This window comes from Balaenoptera acutorostrata, chromosome 21, assembly GCF_949987535.1.
Source record: "Balaenoptera acutorostrata chromosome 21, mBalAcu1.1, whole genome shotgun sequence".
In the NCBI taxonomy this organism is placed as follows: domain Eukaryota; kingdom Metazoa; phylum Chordata; class Mammalia; order Artiodactyla; family Balaenopteridae; genus Balaenoptera; species Balaenoptera acutorostrata.
In genome coordinates this window covers 21934526-21948913 of record NC_080084.1, presented here as the reverse complement: position 1 = coordinate 21948913, position 14388 = coordinate 21934526, and the positions used below count along the sequence as shown (strand labels likewise).

General features: G+C 39.3%; 1 protein-coding gene across 6 annotated transcripts in view; it reads right to left on the bottom strand.

Moving 5' to 3' along the window:
• Window positions 1-5102: 5102 nt before the first annotated feature.
• The window catches only part of SLC7A2 (solute carrier family 7 member 2), a 72177-nt gene continuing 62891 nt past the window's right edge, over window positions 5103-14388 (bottom strand). For 5 of the 6 annotated variants that reach the window (XM_057537213.1, XM_057537210.1, XM_007174019.3 and 2 more), the window contains exons 10-12: window positions 13604-13770; window positions 12760-12868; window positions 5103-10320 (exon numbers count right to left, since the gene is read on the bottom strand). In XM_057537213.1, the coding sequence (XP_057393196.1) occupies window positions 10124-10320; window positions 12760-12868; window positions 13604-13770 (473 nt within the window). In that variant the 3' untranslated portion in view covers window positions 5103-10123. Of the gene's footprint in view, window positions 10321-10842; window positions 12014-12759; window positions 12869-13603; window positions 13771-14388 lie in introns of those variants that run through there. The other variant, XM_057537214.1, reaches the window with a different exon arrangement.

Genomic DNA, 14388 nt, shown 5'->3' with positions numbered 1-14388 from the left:
GATCAATGTCACATTATCATTCGTTAAATGATTGGTTCTTTTCCCATCTTTCTGAATTGACTTTTAGTGTGTATTAAATTACACATGTACATGGGTCTGTTTCAGTTTTGTCTATTTTATACTATTGATCTTTTTATCTATACCTATAGAAACACCACAATGCATTAATTGGTACCGATTTATAGTATGTTTTGTTATTTGTTTGGGCAAGGGATGCCCCCATTATTGATCTTATGTTAATTATGCTTGTACATTTTCTCTTCCAGATGAAGTTTGAAATCACTTTGTTAACCTCCATAAAAACTTTGTGTTTTGATTATGATTGCATCGAATTTATATTTGGGGGAAGAATGGTCATATTTACAATATTAAGTCTTCCTATCCCAGAATGTGTCATAAAGTTATATATATTTCCATTTGTTCAAGTCTATTTTTATGTCCCCATTATATTCTATAATTGGTGAATGCTGGTATTAGGACAACAATTTTGAAATTCTGTAATCCCAAGCCTGCATTCTTAAGTGTATTTTGTGTCAAATACACTTTAGCTAAATTTGGGCTACCTATGTGTGTGTGTGTATGTGTATATACGTGTGTGTGTGTAGTTACATAGTTAAGCACTTATATAGTAATAAACACATAGTTATATTTTTTCCATGTAAGTCTTACTTGTTAATTGTTAAACTTAGTTCTTATTTTTACTTGCTTATGTATTTGTTTTGCTATTATGAATGAAATTTTCCCCCATTACATTTTCAAATTGTCTAACTGGTATATAGAAAATAATTTTGGAATTGTATTTTCCCAAACCTCTGTCACATATACTTTAGCTAAATTTACGTGTCTAAACTTATCCTAGGTCTGTGTTATGGTCTGAGTTGTGTCCCCCCACTGCCCCCCAAATTTAAATGTTGAAGTCCCTCACGGACATAGAGAACAGACTTGTGGTTGTCAAGGGGGAGGTGGGTGGGGGAGGGATGGAGTGGGAGTTTGGGATTAGCAGGTGCAAACTATTACATATAGGATGGATAAACAATAGGTCCAACTGTATAACACGGGGAACTATATTCAATATCCTGGGATAAACCATAATAGAAAAGAATATAAAAAAGGATGTACATATATATATAACTGAATCACTTTGCTGTACAGCAGAAATTAACACAACACTGTAAATCAAATATACTGCAATAAAAAAAATCGATGTTGAAGTCTGAACCTCTAGTACTTTAGAATGTGGTAAATTAAAGAGGTAATTAAATAAAGGTAATTGAAGAGGTAATTAAATAAAATGAGGTCATTAGGGAGGACCCTAAACCAGTATCACTGGTATTCTTATTTATAAGAAGAGGAAACTTGGATATAGACACACACACAGAGGGAAGATCGTGTGAAGATTCAGGGAGAAGACAGCCATCACAGGCCAAGGATCTGGGCCTCAGGAGACGCCAACCCTGCTGACATCTTAATCTCTGACTTCTAGCTTCCAGAACTGTGAGTAAATACATTTCTGTTGTTTAAGCCGCACAGTCTGTGGTACTTCGTTATGGCAGCCCTAGGAAGTAATGCAGTCTGTCAGGATGGAAGCGAGGGTTACAAGAGATATAGGGGCTTTCCAAGACATGTAGCTGATAGTCACAAGGCTTACTATCCTTGAATGAGACAATCACAACATGACTCCAAATTTGAAAAATAAAACTGCCAAAGCTGTATTTTTTATAGGTTGTATTTCACTGAAAAAACCCATCTGCTTTGTCTCTAGGGTGAGAAGGAATTTTATTATTAGATTCTCTGTTTGCATTCATCTTCTCCATTCTTTCTCCAACAATTGCTGTAATATTGGCCAATTAAAATAAGCATTGCCTTACAGCTCTAAGTCAAATACAGCTTGAAGCCTGGTTTCCTAAGGCATGATCATTTTTTGTATGTTTGTGTTTGGTCACCATAATGGACCCTCTTATTTAGTCTAAATAGTTTTCAGTTGACCTCTTGGGTTTTTAGATAAACGACCATATTACTTGCAACAGCCAGCTTTTCTTTCTTTCTTAGCTGATGCCTGTCTGCTTCCTCCACCACACTCTTACACCAGCCTCTAGTGTTTGCAGCCCACTGACCCCCCAACCTCATGAAGTGTGGGGTGGCTCAGCGATGGAACAAAGCAGGGGGTCCAAACCTCCCCTGAATCGTCAGCCACTTCCTGATGCTGGAAAAGAGGAGCCTGACGACATAGAATCAGCCTCCTAAAAACAGCCTTTAAGTGTTGAATCATTATGTTGTATACCTGAAACGGACATAATAGTATGCGTCAAAAAAAAAAAATAATTAAAAATGAAAATAAAACTGTGTCCAGGGAACCACTGTCGTACTTGCGAGGGCACAGCTTTATCCGAGCGACTGTGCGTTATCCCCTCTCTCCAAAGAGCAAGGGCAGCAGCCCCTGGCATTGGCTTAACAAACGGAGACTTGGAGAGAAAAGGGGGAAATAGCAGAAGGAGAAGCAGAAATCAGGAAATGGGAGAGCGAGAGAGGTAAATGTGATCCAGGGGTGGGGAGCAGGCCGCGCTTATAGACTTGGGTCTGTAGAAGCACATTTCTTTCAAGTTTCTTTAGAAGCACAGGTTGATACACAGTGTGTATCTGATGGATGTTAGGAAGCATCTACCAAAGGCTAAGGTGCAATTTCAGTGCTTCCATCATGATGTTCTTATTTGCGAGCTCTTTCACATGTAGCATTTTCATTATAAATCGTAATTAATGGTAATTGTTTATGACTGCTTTGTTCTGAAAAATCTCCCCACTCCTCTGCTTCCTCTTACTCCCACCCCCTTCAAAGTGGTGAATAACATCAGGCATTTGTTAGGTAAGCTAAAAAAAAAATCAGCCTATATTTTGGACATCTACCCCCCCACCCCCAAAATGAGGATATTTCACTTCTCTAACTAGTCCTCATTAACTATAGTAATACCACTAAGATGATTTTTTTTAATTAGTGTTTTAAGCTTTGAGCAGGAGCTAACTTTAGTGGTTTTAAATATAGCTCTGAGAATCTCATTCTAATATAAATGCTAGACATTTTCGATGCTCCCAGAGCCACTCATCAAGAGACACCATGGGGTAAGGTAAGGATCCCAGAACCCTGGTCTACTTAAAATGGGGCAAGAGAATTACTCTCCTAGCTCCAGGATATGGCATGCTGTAAAGATGTTCCACCTGTTGGCTAGTTACGAGAGCCTCTAAATGGCTAGGGGAAGACAGACAACTTTCAGCTAAAATGTAAATGACTCAAAAACCTCCATCCTCTCCTTTCTTTACTCAGTGGTGCCCTCCTTCCTACTTCAGCAGTCCTGTGCCTATTTGCTCTCTCCTGCTTACTTGCTCTAAATGCTCACTTTTTGAAAAGCATCTGCTGTCAGTCATTTACAACTTGGGCCAATTTAAGTCAATGTTCCAAGAATATTGACATTTTACGTCTGATTTCTTCCAGGGCAGTGAAGCTCTTGGTTTTTGCTTGAAGAAATATCAGGCATTAGTGAGTGGATGGGGGAAGTTCCTGGAGACCTGGAGACTCAGCCTTTGGGGAACCCCAGAAACCTGAATCATGACGATGCCGTGGTCCTTGTAGGTTAGGGAATGCAGAGCCCAGAAATGAGCTTGCTCTCCATCATGGAGATTTGGCCCTACCCTGAGCTGTACGGTTCTCCTGGGTAGGGAAGTCTCTATCTTGTGTTTCTATCTTCATGTTGACTGCTCCAGTCTTAGTAGAGAGTAACAGGGATTCTTTACCAGAGACTATGACTTTTGGAATCTCTGATACCTAAAAATATCTAAGAGTTGGCTATGAATCTGTTACTAAGAAAGGTTCAGGTAAGTACATCAGTATTGAGCTGAGTTTCTTTCTAGATAGTTTCACCCATACTTTGACCTACTTTAAAAGACAAGTCGAGATAATGTGATAATGGTTATTTTATGTCCTTTGAGAATTTTTTGGAGATATTTTATGGGATGAAATGAATCACTCTTTCCACACAGACAGAGGGGGACTTATCAGCACAGTCTCTCAGCAATCTACTGGCTTCCTAAAATGGAAGTCTATCAGTGGCCTTCTTTAAAGAACACTAAGGAGATGGTGGTCCTATCTCCAGGAGTTCCTGGCTGGACCCACAGCCCGACAACTGGGGTCTTGTCATGCCAAGACCCCACTCAACAGAGGTAGCTATAGTTGCTCACACTTTGCAGCTGATCCCATGGTGCCAGGACAGAGGCGGGGCCTCAAAACCTAGTTAACAATACTAATCAAGCCAACAATTAGCTAAATTAGGTTTCAGGCTTCTATTTGGGAAATACTTTGCTGTGTTAGCTTGGTTTTCAATGCAGGCTAAATTGATACTAAAGTTTATTCAATTCACCATGGTGTTCCCTCCAATTTATGAAAACCAATAGCAATTAAGGGTGTACACAATGACATTTCAAAATTAAACAAGCTAATTTAGGAGATGTGCAATTTTAAGTAACTTAGAGCCATGTTAGAAAACTCTTTGACTCCTCCCTCCCCATCAAAGGGTAAAGAGGGCTGAAGTTGGTAAATATTTATTCACTATACCGTAAAAAAATTCTGTTAGTTATACATAACTGATCACCAATTACTAAAAGCTATGATTTGGTTGGAAGAATATCAAGGAGCTTCTTGAAGACAAAAGCAATGTCAAAGAGATTGGTCCATTAAATAAATGGCAGTTGAAGCGGTAGGATCTCAGATGTGTGGTCCTGGGGTGGCATGCTTCAGGCGCAACTGATATTATTTGGAATGTGTCATGAGGATTGAGTATACGTGAAGACATCTCTTTTATCTTACAGGACTTGGTATTCATACGGTAGGCTGCCAGGTGAATATTCTCAACAGTAGATTTGTTTCCATTTAGATTGTACTATTGATATATTTCTGAGCTGTAAAGCTTCCTAAATAAAAAGGCAGTTTAAATCAGGTAAGTGTGAAATGTATGCTTTTGGTAGGTGTGATACATATGCATACTACACTATTATAAGTCGTAGTAAAATTTATTTTAAAAATACATGGTCATGTTAGAAAGCATATTTTACAGTGGTAAAGCAGCAGCAGTTTTTATTCATTACAAATTCTAAAAAATAATCCAACTTTATAAGTAATAAGGAACACTGATTATCATTAAAGACATTTAAATTTAAAATTACCTACTACACAAAAAAATCTCTATATTCGCATAAGACCAATGTATCTGTTGGTTTTTACAGACATAGAATTTCTGCAGGGTTTTAGGCTCTATCAACAGCTTCCATTAAGTACAGTGATAACAAAATAAAGCAATGAAACAATTGGGCACCAAAGATGAAGAGCCTGTCAACCAGGTACGGGCCAGAGAAACCTGTCCTGTTGGCAACACGAGGTTCTTTACCAACTGAGCCGAGGCCCACGCGCTTTCCTGCCCAAGGCTATTAGTGCTGGTGCAGAAACTGCAGTGGGCCAGGACCTATGGTGCCAGTTCCAGGAAGCAGCCGTCCTTTCCATGAGTCATAGAGGTTCCTTGGTCCTTATCATTTACCTTGTACTCATGGGCTATTTGGGGCTGAAATTAAGGACCCCAAACTACCTTAGTTTCATGTGAAGTCTTTCACTTCATATCCTACCCTGTCATCACAAGACCCCACCAACGGGGTAGCTATAGACGCTCACACTTTGCAGCCTGCCTGACCCAGGGCCCTGGTTATGACCCCCATGGAGCTGCTGTCAGTGGTCAGTGAAGGCTCTTTAAGGCCAGAGATTATGGCAGTGGCTTCAGCCGTGATGAATAAAAGCTAAGATAGTGCTCCCAGCAAACAGTGCTGCCAATTGGGTTGAGCTATAACAAAATGCATTTGAAATGAACATGACTAAACTGTGTACATATAAACAATAATGAATGTTACGAAACCCAACCACTAAACCAACAACCACAACAATAACAGATCAGGCCTCTCAAAATTCAGAAACCAGAAAGCCATTAAAAAATGTTTAAATATGATTATACAAGGAGATAAAAACAAAAAACAAAACTCAGCTAAACAACAAAGTCAAGCAACCTCATTTTCACATCTACGTGTCTGAAAAATGACCTGTGCTGGCATTAGTTCCTACATGAACTTTGGTACTTTTTCCCTTGATGTTTCAGGACAAGTTAGAAAACGTAGGTAGAAAATATACAGAGAAGGCACTATTTTGGCACTAGTCAAAAACCAAAAACAAATCAAAAAAACCCAGTTAATCACAACCCCCCAAGAAATTCACACTAATCATGTGAATATTAATATTCCATGATGCACACTCTAAACCCAGTCCTTTAAAATTCTGTGGACATTGTGCTTTTAGTTTGAATTGGACTGTCGCTTGAAGCACATCAGGAGAAACCCAGACAGGGAACATCAGAAGCAAGATCACAGGTAAGTAAGAGTTGGACTCTTGGCACAATTTTATCATGTGGTTTATAATCTCAGAATATGCTGATCTAAGAGGGAAAAAAGCTAAGACTAATCTGCTCCCTCGGGCAATATCAGCATTGGCGATGACTTTTCCGTATTCTCCCTGCATTCAAATACGTTTTGAAAATAGTTTGGTAAATATAAATTCTAATTCGAAAGATTTTAACATCTACCTGTAAATACCCAGGACTTAGAAGATATTATGGCTAATATTTAAAATAAAAAAAGTTTAAAAATCTTTTATTCAGAAAAATTTGAAGAAGACAGGCCCTTGTCTTTTAAAGGAAGGTAATTCTGAAACATATTTTCTATCAACTGTGGTTGATAACAGTAAAGTTTTATAGATATCATTATTAGTTTTTCGTTAATGTATATCTCTCAAATGATGTTTTGGTCTTTTCCTGATATTCATCTCTGGGGAAAATGTGATTAAGCAGTACTCTGTGTTTCAGTATACATCAAAAGTTCTAAATTTTCTCATAAACAGTTTTTAAACTTGGATTTGCATAGCTACCTAGTTAAATGTAGGGTAGGCACGGCCTTTGTATGGTTATTCACAAATCATCTTTCTTTTTTAAGAGTATAAAATAAAGGTGCTATTATTAAAGTTTCTCACTGAGAATGTTCAGAGAGCATATTTCCTAGTGCAAAAAAGAAAGGTAATTCAAGCTGTTTTTACTCAGTCACAATTAAGAGAATGTATATGTATTTTTTAATTTCTGGAAAGGACTTTATATAAGTGTGACTGATTACTAGTAAAAGCTGTACAGAACATTTTGGCAATCCTAGGAAAGTAAAAACAACATTTTGTTCAAAAGGTTATAAATTCAAATGCAGGAACAGAGAGGTGATAAAAGGCCTGGTAGTACTGGCTTTCCCTAATAAGCACAAACCAAGACAGAAATGTCAGAAAAGGTGCAGCAGAAACAATAAACAGAAATCCCCTAATGCCCCCGCCCCCAACTCCATTTCAGATTATAAAGCACCTGGTATAATGTACCAGACTTCAGTGATTTCATATTAGAAACATTATAAATATATCTTTCTTAAAGAATCTATCTATAGAAAATATTATACATATAAAATTGCTATATATTTCAAAATAGTTTAAAACCTAAAAATTTTGCATAAGCCTACCTATCAATATAAAACATTATTTTTTCTCCATCAGTTGGGTTTTTAAAATCTAGACAACAGTATTATTTCCAAACCCCATCCTAAACCCAGCTGACTTCTACACTGACGTTTGAAATATACACACACACATATATACGTGTATATATACACACTCACACATACATACGAACATACATTTGAGTTTTCACAGGAAAAAAGCATAGTCACGGACAAAGCATCTTTTCATAGACATTTGTATTTGTAAAGTGTTTCAAGGTAGAAAAATAATGTTTAACTAAATTCTGCTCCTAATTGAACACAGTGGGCATAATAGTTTTAGCTGCCTGTCATGTTCTAAACAAATTTCTTGATATTGTTACAGTAAAAGTTTTAATATTCACATATGAAATTCTTCATGTTCCCTGTGTGAAGGGCCTGTTCTCGAATGATTTCAGAAAAAAAAGGGCTTCTCAGTATACTGCAATAACAGCAAGGACTTATGATTAGGCCCACAGTGCTTACAGAAATACTTTACGCCTTGCATAGCCAACTCTTCCTCTCCAGTAAAACATGCAGCTTAAAAGAATTCTGGGCTTCAGATTTTACCGTGTGCACCCTGGAAATTGTGGAATGTTAGTACTGAGTTCTATGTCAGAGATGCTACAACACTAGCAGCCAGAAACCCAGGCCTTCTACCTGTTTATTGGATATTTAATCACAATAAACTCCTCAACAATCATAACTTGCTTTTTAATGAAAAAAATAAAGTGACATCTCTTGGAAAAGCTGTCAGAAAATAAATGTTTTCCTTGCCTTTGGATTAAGCTGGTCACCTGGGCTTGATAATGTTCTTCCTGGAAATATAACCCATACATATGTAAGTGTTTAGACTCAGTCTCATCTAGTGAACCATATAATTATTTGTAAGAAAAATAATTCATGAGAAGCAAAACACACTGCAGATAAGTAGTCCACTATTAGAGAACCCTATAAAGTAAAATACAGTAATTAGAGAATCTTACATTTAAAAACAAATTATTTACTCATACAAAGGTTATTGTGTTTCTATGGCTTTAATTCAATTTGGTTAATTTTTCAGCTTGACATTTTAAACAATCATGTATTTTACCAAAGTATTCTATTCCCCAACCACTGATGGGTTTTTGTAGAATACTAGAGCTTGTATCAATAGCTTTAGTGTGGTCATTTAAAAATAAATGAAATAAAAAGTGCTAAACAATTTATGGGATGGGGGAAGAAAAACATCCCTGTTTCCAAAAGAAACATCAGAGGCAAATTAGATCTGAACCCCTAAAATTGGGTCAAATGCCCTTTAATAACTGAATAGGCACTTTAAAATCAGAATAGGGGAATTTTCTTTTCTTGTATTCCTTCATTTTTTCCTTTTTTTTTTTGCATATAGTAGAAAGAGAATTTGCTACTGAGTTAGAAAAAAAAGTTGAACTGTGATTATTTATTAAGTAATGGAAAAAAGTATGAATCATTCCACCAATTGTGTGATCTGGGAGATTCTACTGGCTTATTTTAACTGACTTTTAAAACAGGGGTGCTTGGGGTCTACTTGTCCAAGCACATGTCTACTCTGATCTTCAAACATATCCCCATCTTTGCCACTTACATGAGCTTCCTGCCCATGGGGACCACATTCACTTTCTAGCACAAAGGGTCCCAAGTAGATCACACTACCTCTCTCAAGCCCCTGACTGAACTGGGACAGGGCAGGGGGCAATATATCATTCACAGAAGGTGAAGGCCTCACATTTAAGGACCACTGTTCTCAAAGAAGACAGCAGTTCAAAGGGGTGCCTGACATCTGATGACACAGAGGGCCACTCCTGCCCTGTGCAGTACGGCAGACACGAACACTCCTATTGGCGAAGGTTTTAGCAAACTGTCACACCTCACGGAAGAAAAATCTGTACTAAACCCACTGCTGGCATTTATAAGTTGTAGAAAAGGCTCATTTCCTATCCCCTCCTCTTACTCCAGACCAATGACAGACACTGTGATGGGTAAATGCATTTTTAGCATGTTCTAACTTGATATTAATAAAGCCTAATAAGGAAAAGCAACAGCTATTTCCCCAACCACACTCAGCACATACAAAATATTTTTCTATTCCGTGATTACCTCCATTTCAGTATGTGCAGTATATGCTACCGATTAATGACAACACTGGAAAAATGCAATACAATAATAGTAAAACACCAACAACTTTTAACATTGATATTCCCCAACATATACAAACATATACACACACACTCCCACGATCCCACTATCTGGGGGATATTCATCACTGAGGAGCGAGCTCAGGGTGCTTTCCCTGGATGCATAATTCACCATCTGAGGAGGTGCTGTCCAGGCGAGTAAGTATAAATTAGGGTGAACTGTGTCTGCAGCAAACCGATGACAACCTAGCACGATGATGACATCCGTCACGGTTCACTCCAGGTAGGACATGTACGTGAAGACTGGACCAGCTCTGCTCCTGCAGGTACTAGCATTCACTTGTCTTTTCATGGAATATGAAAGGTAAACTCAGGTTTCTTTGGTGATGGTCATTTGCTTGAATGGCAGATTTTTCTTCTGTCTCTGCATTAATGTTGTCTGAATAAATATCTTCATCATCATCTTCATCCCTCGAATTACCCTCCAGGCTGTGTCTAATGCCATAAGCGAAGTAAATCAGGAAACCTTTTAGAGAAAAAAAATCAGTGTTTTAGGTGTGTCAGAAAATGGCTGTTTGTATGTGGAAGATTTAATACAGAACTTAATAGTGCCTTTTGCCTTCTCTTTCTGTGCTGTTTTAGAAGGACGGAATGCAAGTACAGGATATCCCATAAAAGGTCCCTGACAAACATTTTCCCAGTAGAATGTGCTTCTTCCTTTTTAACCTGCCATCTTTATATGCGTGTTTTTTTCAATAAATATTTTTCAGATGTTTATGTAGAAAAAAAATTTTTTTACTTTCTCAACACTACACTTTAAACAAAAGGATATGTGGGGAAAAATCTCATATACATCCCCAAAGCAAGTGGTGGGTTAACAAAGACACAGTCAGATATTTTGGAAAGCACGCCCTGTGCGAACAGGGGACATGGGTGTGCCTGACACACGTTACTGTCACCAGGAGAGGATGAAAAACTGTGTACTAAGCCAACTGTTATCAACAGCCATGCTGACTGGGGATCAGAGGGAAGTGTTTTAAGTATTCTCGCAAGATATGTAGGCATTTTGCTGTATTTTAGCTATATTTTTAAAAATTAGTTGAGTGTTTTGGGTTGATGTGAAATGCATTATAATTTTCCCATGTAAAATCATTTACATGGGAAAGCAGGCTACCAATGAGTATTTTGGCATGTCCAGTTATTAGGAATGATTCTATTTCCTCTCATGTCCTTAGAGGTTTGAAGATCCAGCCTTCCCTGTCCTCAAATAAAGGTACTGTTATCACCATTTTACAAAGAAACTGAGGCACAGAAGCAGGGGTATAACATGGCCTAGGTGACACAGCTAATAAATGGCAGGGGTGGATTGAAACGTGGAGAGTCTGGCTCTGTAGTTCATGATCTTCCCCAAGGTCAAGTACATGATTAAACCTCAGTGAGCTACAACTTGAGGAAAGAAGCAGTGGCTTTTGGAAAGGCAGGAAGGGTCGAGAAGCTCTCCACCAGATTACAAAGAGATTCTTCTGGGCTCAGAGTAGGGGAGAGAGTTCTATGGTCCTGTTCCCCGGGGGTTTGGGCTCAGCTTCCTGGCAGCACCTGGGGAGGTGGCGGGATCACAAAGGAATGGCTTTGTGGTACATTATGTAGGGCAGAGCCAACTGGCAAGCGATTCCCGTCAGGATCCTGGCCCTGATGCAACAGAGCCACCTATCAGAAGTGGCCACAGTGACAGAGAGAATACTCTAGAGTTACCTGCGTGGAGGGATAACCTTTGATGCACCCCAATTCCTTGACACAGTGTCAGATCCCCCAAATATGGGCAAAACTCTAGTGTGGGTATGGGGGGGATGGGCAAAACTGACTAGGTTAAATCTCCTATCAACTCAAGTGGGTTGGTGGCTTGAGACTGAAATTAAGTTAATTTACAGCCACAAAAGAGATTCATTCATTCATAAGAGATTCATTCTTTTTTTTTTTTTAATTATTATTTATTTATTTATTTATGGCTGTGTTGGGTCTTCGTTTCTGTGCCAGGGCTTTCTCCAGTTGCGGCGAGCGGGGGCCACTCTTCATCGTGGTGCACGGGCCTCTCACTATTGCGGCCTCTCTTGTTGCGGGGCACAGGCTCCAGACACGCAGGCTCAGTAATTGTGGCTCACGGGCCTAGTTGCTCCGCAGCATGTGGGATCTTCCCAGACCAGAGCTCGAACCCGTGTCCCCTGCATTGGCAGGCAGATTCTCAACCACTGTGCCACCAGGGAAGCCCCTAAGAGACTCATTCATATTAAGCCAATGGGAGGACTGTCAAAAAGCATCAACTCTCAAACTCCTCAGGCCACCAAAACCAGTACAGACTTAGCTCTTATCTCTCACTGCTTCACCTTTCAGCCACTTCACTTCATCTTTTTAAAGACAGTTGGTGCTCAGTGCTTTAGTTACAACAAAGTTAAACTCTTCATTTCTAAGTCAATTTTCACATAGGAAACTGAAGAAGTCATGATGAAAAACAGTGCAGAATAGATATAAATAAGCTCACTCATGTTATGTAACGCCAAATTCCACCCCAAGGCATTTTGATATCAGAAAAGAAATTTCTTGATATAAGCACATTCAAAACGTTGCCAGAAATCCACTGGTACTCTGGAAGGAACTGGCTTTGGAATCAGACTCTAGGGCTGCCATTTGCAAATTAGATCCCTTGACTTTTAGGGGCTTCATTTTTCTCACTCAAGAAGTTAGAAAAAATAGGAGCTATAGAGTTTTACAGGGCTACTGGGAGAACTGAATTTTTAAAAAGTATCTGGAAAAGTAAGCACTCAGATGTTCTAAAATTTGGGAAGGGAAGAAACTGAAAAAAAAGCCTTTATTTCTAGGAAGGGGGAGTGGATGCATTTCTGTAATCACAGTGCATGACATTGGAAAAGGAGAGCCCACGTTCAGAAAGCAAAAACATTAAAAGACCTACCAAGCGCCATCCAAATGCTAAATCTGATCCAGGTGTCTGCACTCAACTGGACCATCAAGTAAATGTTCACCAGGATGCTGAAGGCTGGCAAAAACGGTAAGAATGGAACCTAAGGGGGGAAATATCTTCTTAAATATACTCAAATTTTGAAAGCACGTTCCCCAAATTATTTCCACATGGTGGCAACTAACTTGACATACATACTTTCACACTGTGTCAGTAAGTTTATATTCTCACAAAAAGGACAACCTGAATAAAACCCACTCATCTTGAGAATACTAAAAGTAGCACCGTATTTCACATTGTTTACTGCAGCCCAAAGCAGCAGAGGATTTATCCAGCCTGCTAACACCTGCATCACCACCAAGATGCAACTGGTTTCAGGGTTTAGTTTAGTTTAGGGTTTACTGGTTTAGTTCAGATATCAACAGGGCATGCCTCTGGAACTCGGGCTACTCATGGTATCTCAGGTGGATCCTCCTCTTAGTTCAAATGGGACAAGATCATTTCACTTGCAGTGGAAGGGCTTTTGGTGGAAAGAATCTTCCTGGGAGGGTCCTGAATTTCTAAAATAAAATATTCTAGTTATTCTTCTGATACTTCAGAATATCGGACAAGAAATCTGTTTACTATTATACAGAATAATGTGATAGGAGCACATTCAAGTTTTTGAAAAGAATACTTTAGACAAAAAAGGAGCATCTCAGAGAATTGTGACACTCTTGTTCATTGGTTAACGTCATCAGAAGTGCTTTTTTTTTTTTAAAAGAAGCAATTCACAAAAACTAATGGACAAGAGAAAATGTGCATAATATTTAGGATCTCCAATCCTCATGACACGTACCATGAAGGCTACTTTTTGCTGATTCTGAGGCTGCCTCCAAATGATGAGCACGATGGCGACGCAGAGAGCAAGCAGCAGCGCCAGAAGAGCAAGGCTCCACGCTTCCAGCCCGGCGATCGCGTGGACTCCACGCGTGGTCAGAACACTCAGGCCCAGAATGAGAAACGCTGCAAAGGTGAAACGTCGCGAAACAAAATCAGATCACGCCCTTCACTCAGACTCCTACGTTCAAACAGTCTGTCTTGATAAGACATCAAGTTCTTTCTAGATCTGCTCTGCCAAATACTAAGAGTCTTCATTTTTATTCTGGGAAGAAATGGCTGATTTCCCTGATTTAAGAAGCACGGCTCGCTTACTCATGACTGTCTCCCCCTGAGAAGCCAGCCTTCCCCTCTGGGCACTACCGTCTTGCCTTTCGGCTCATGGGCTACAGTCCCAGATGAGATCACATGGATTGATGGGATGTTGTCCGGGGTGGCTACTTCCCCTTTTTCAAATGGGAAAAGCAGGTCTGTTCATGTTCAGCTGTTGTAAACACTGACTGTTTATATAAACAAATAATATATGATCTGCACCTTTTCTCCCTATTTCAGAGAGAGACATCACTGCCCACCCACCCTTCTCTGACCATCAAGTCTGCATTAGGGGTCCCTCCTATGTGCTCTCAGAGAAACCTGTACTGCTCTTAGCTTGCCACCAACAGTCCTGTTCTGCAAAGCCCAGTGAGAACAAGGACCATCCCTCTTGATATCCCAAGTACCCAGCAGAGTTCCTGCCACACTGAT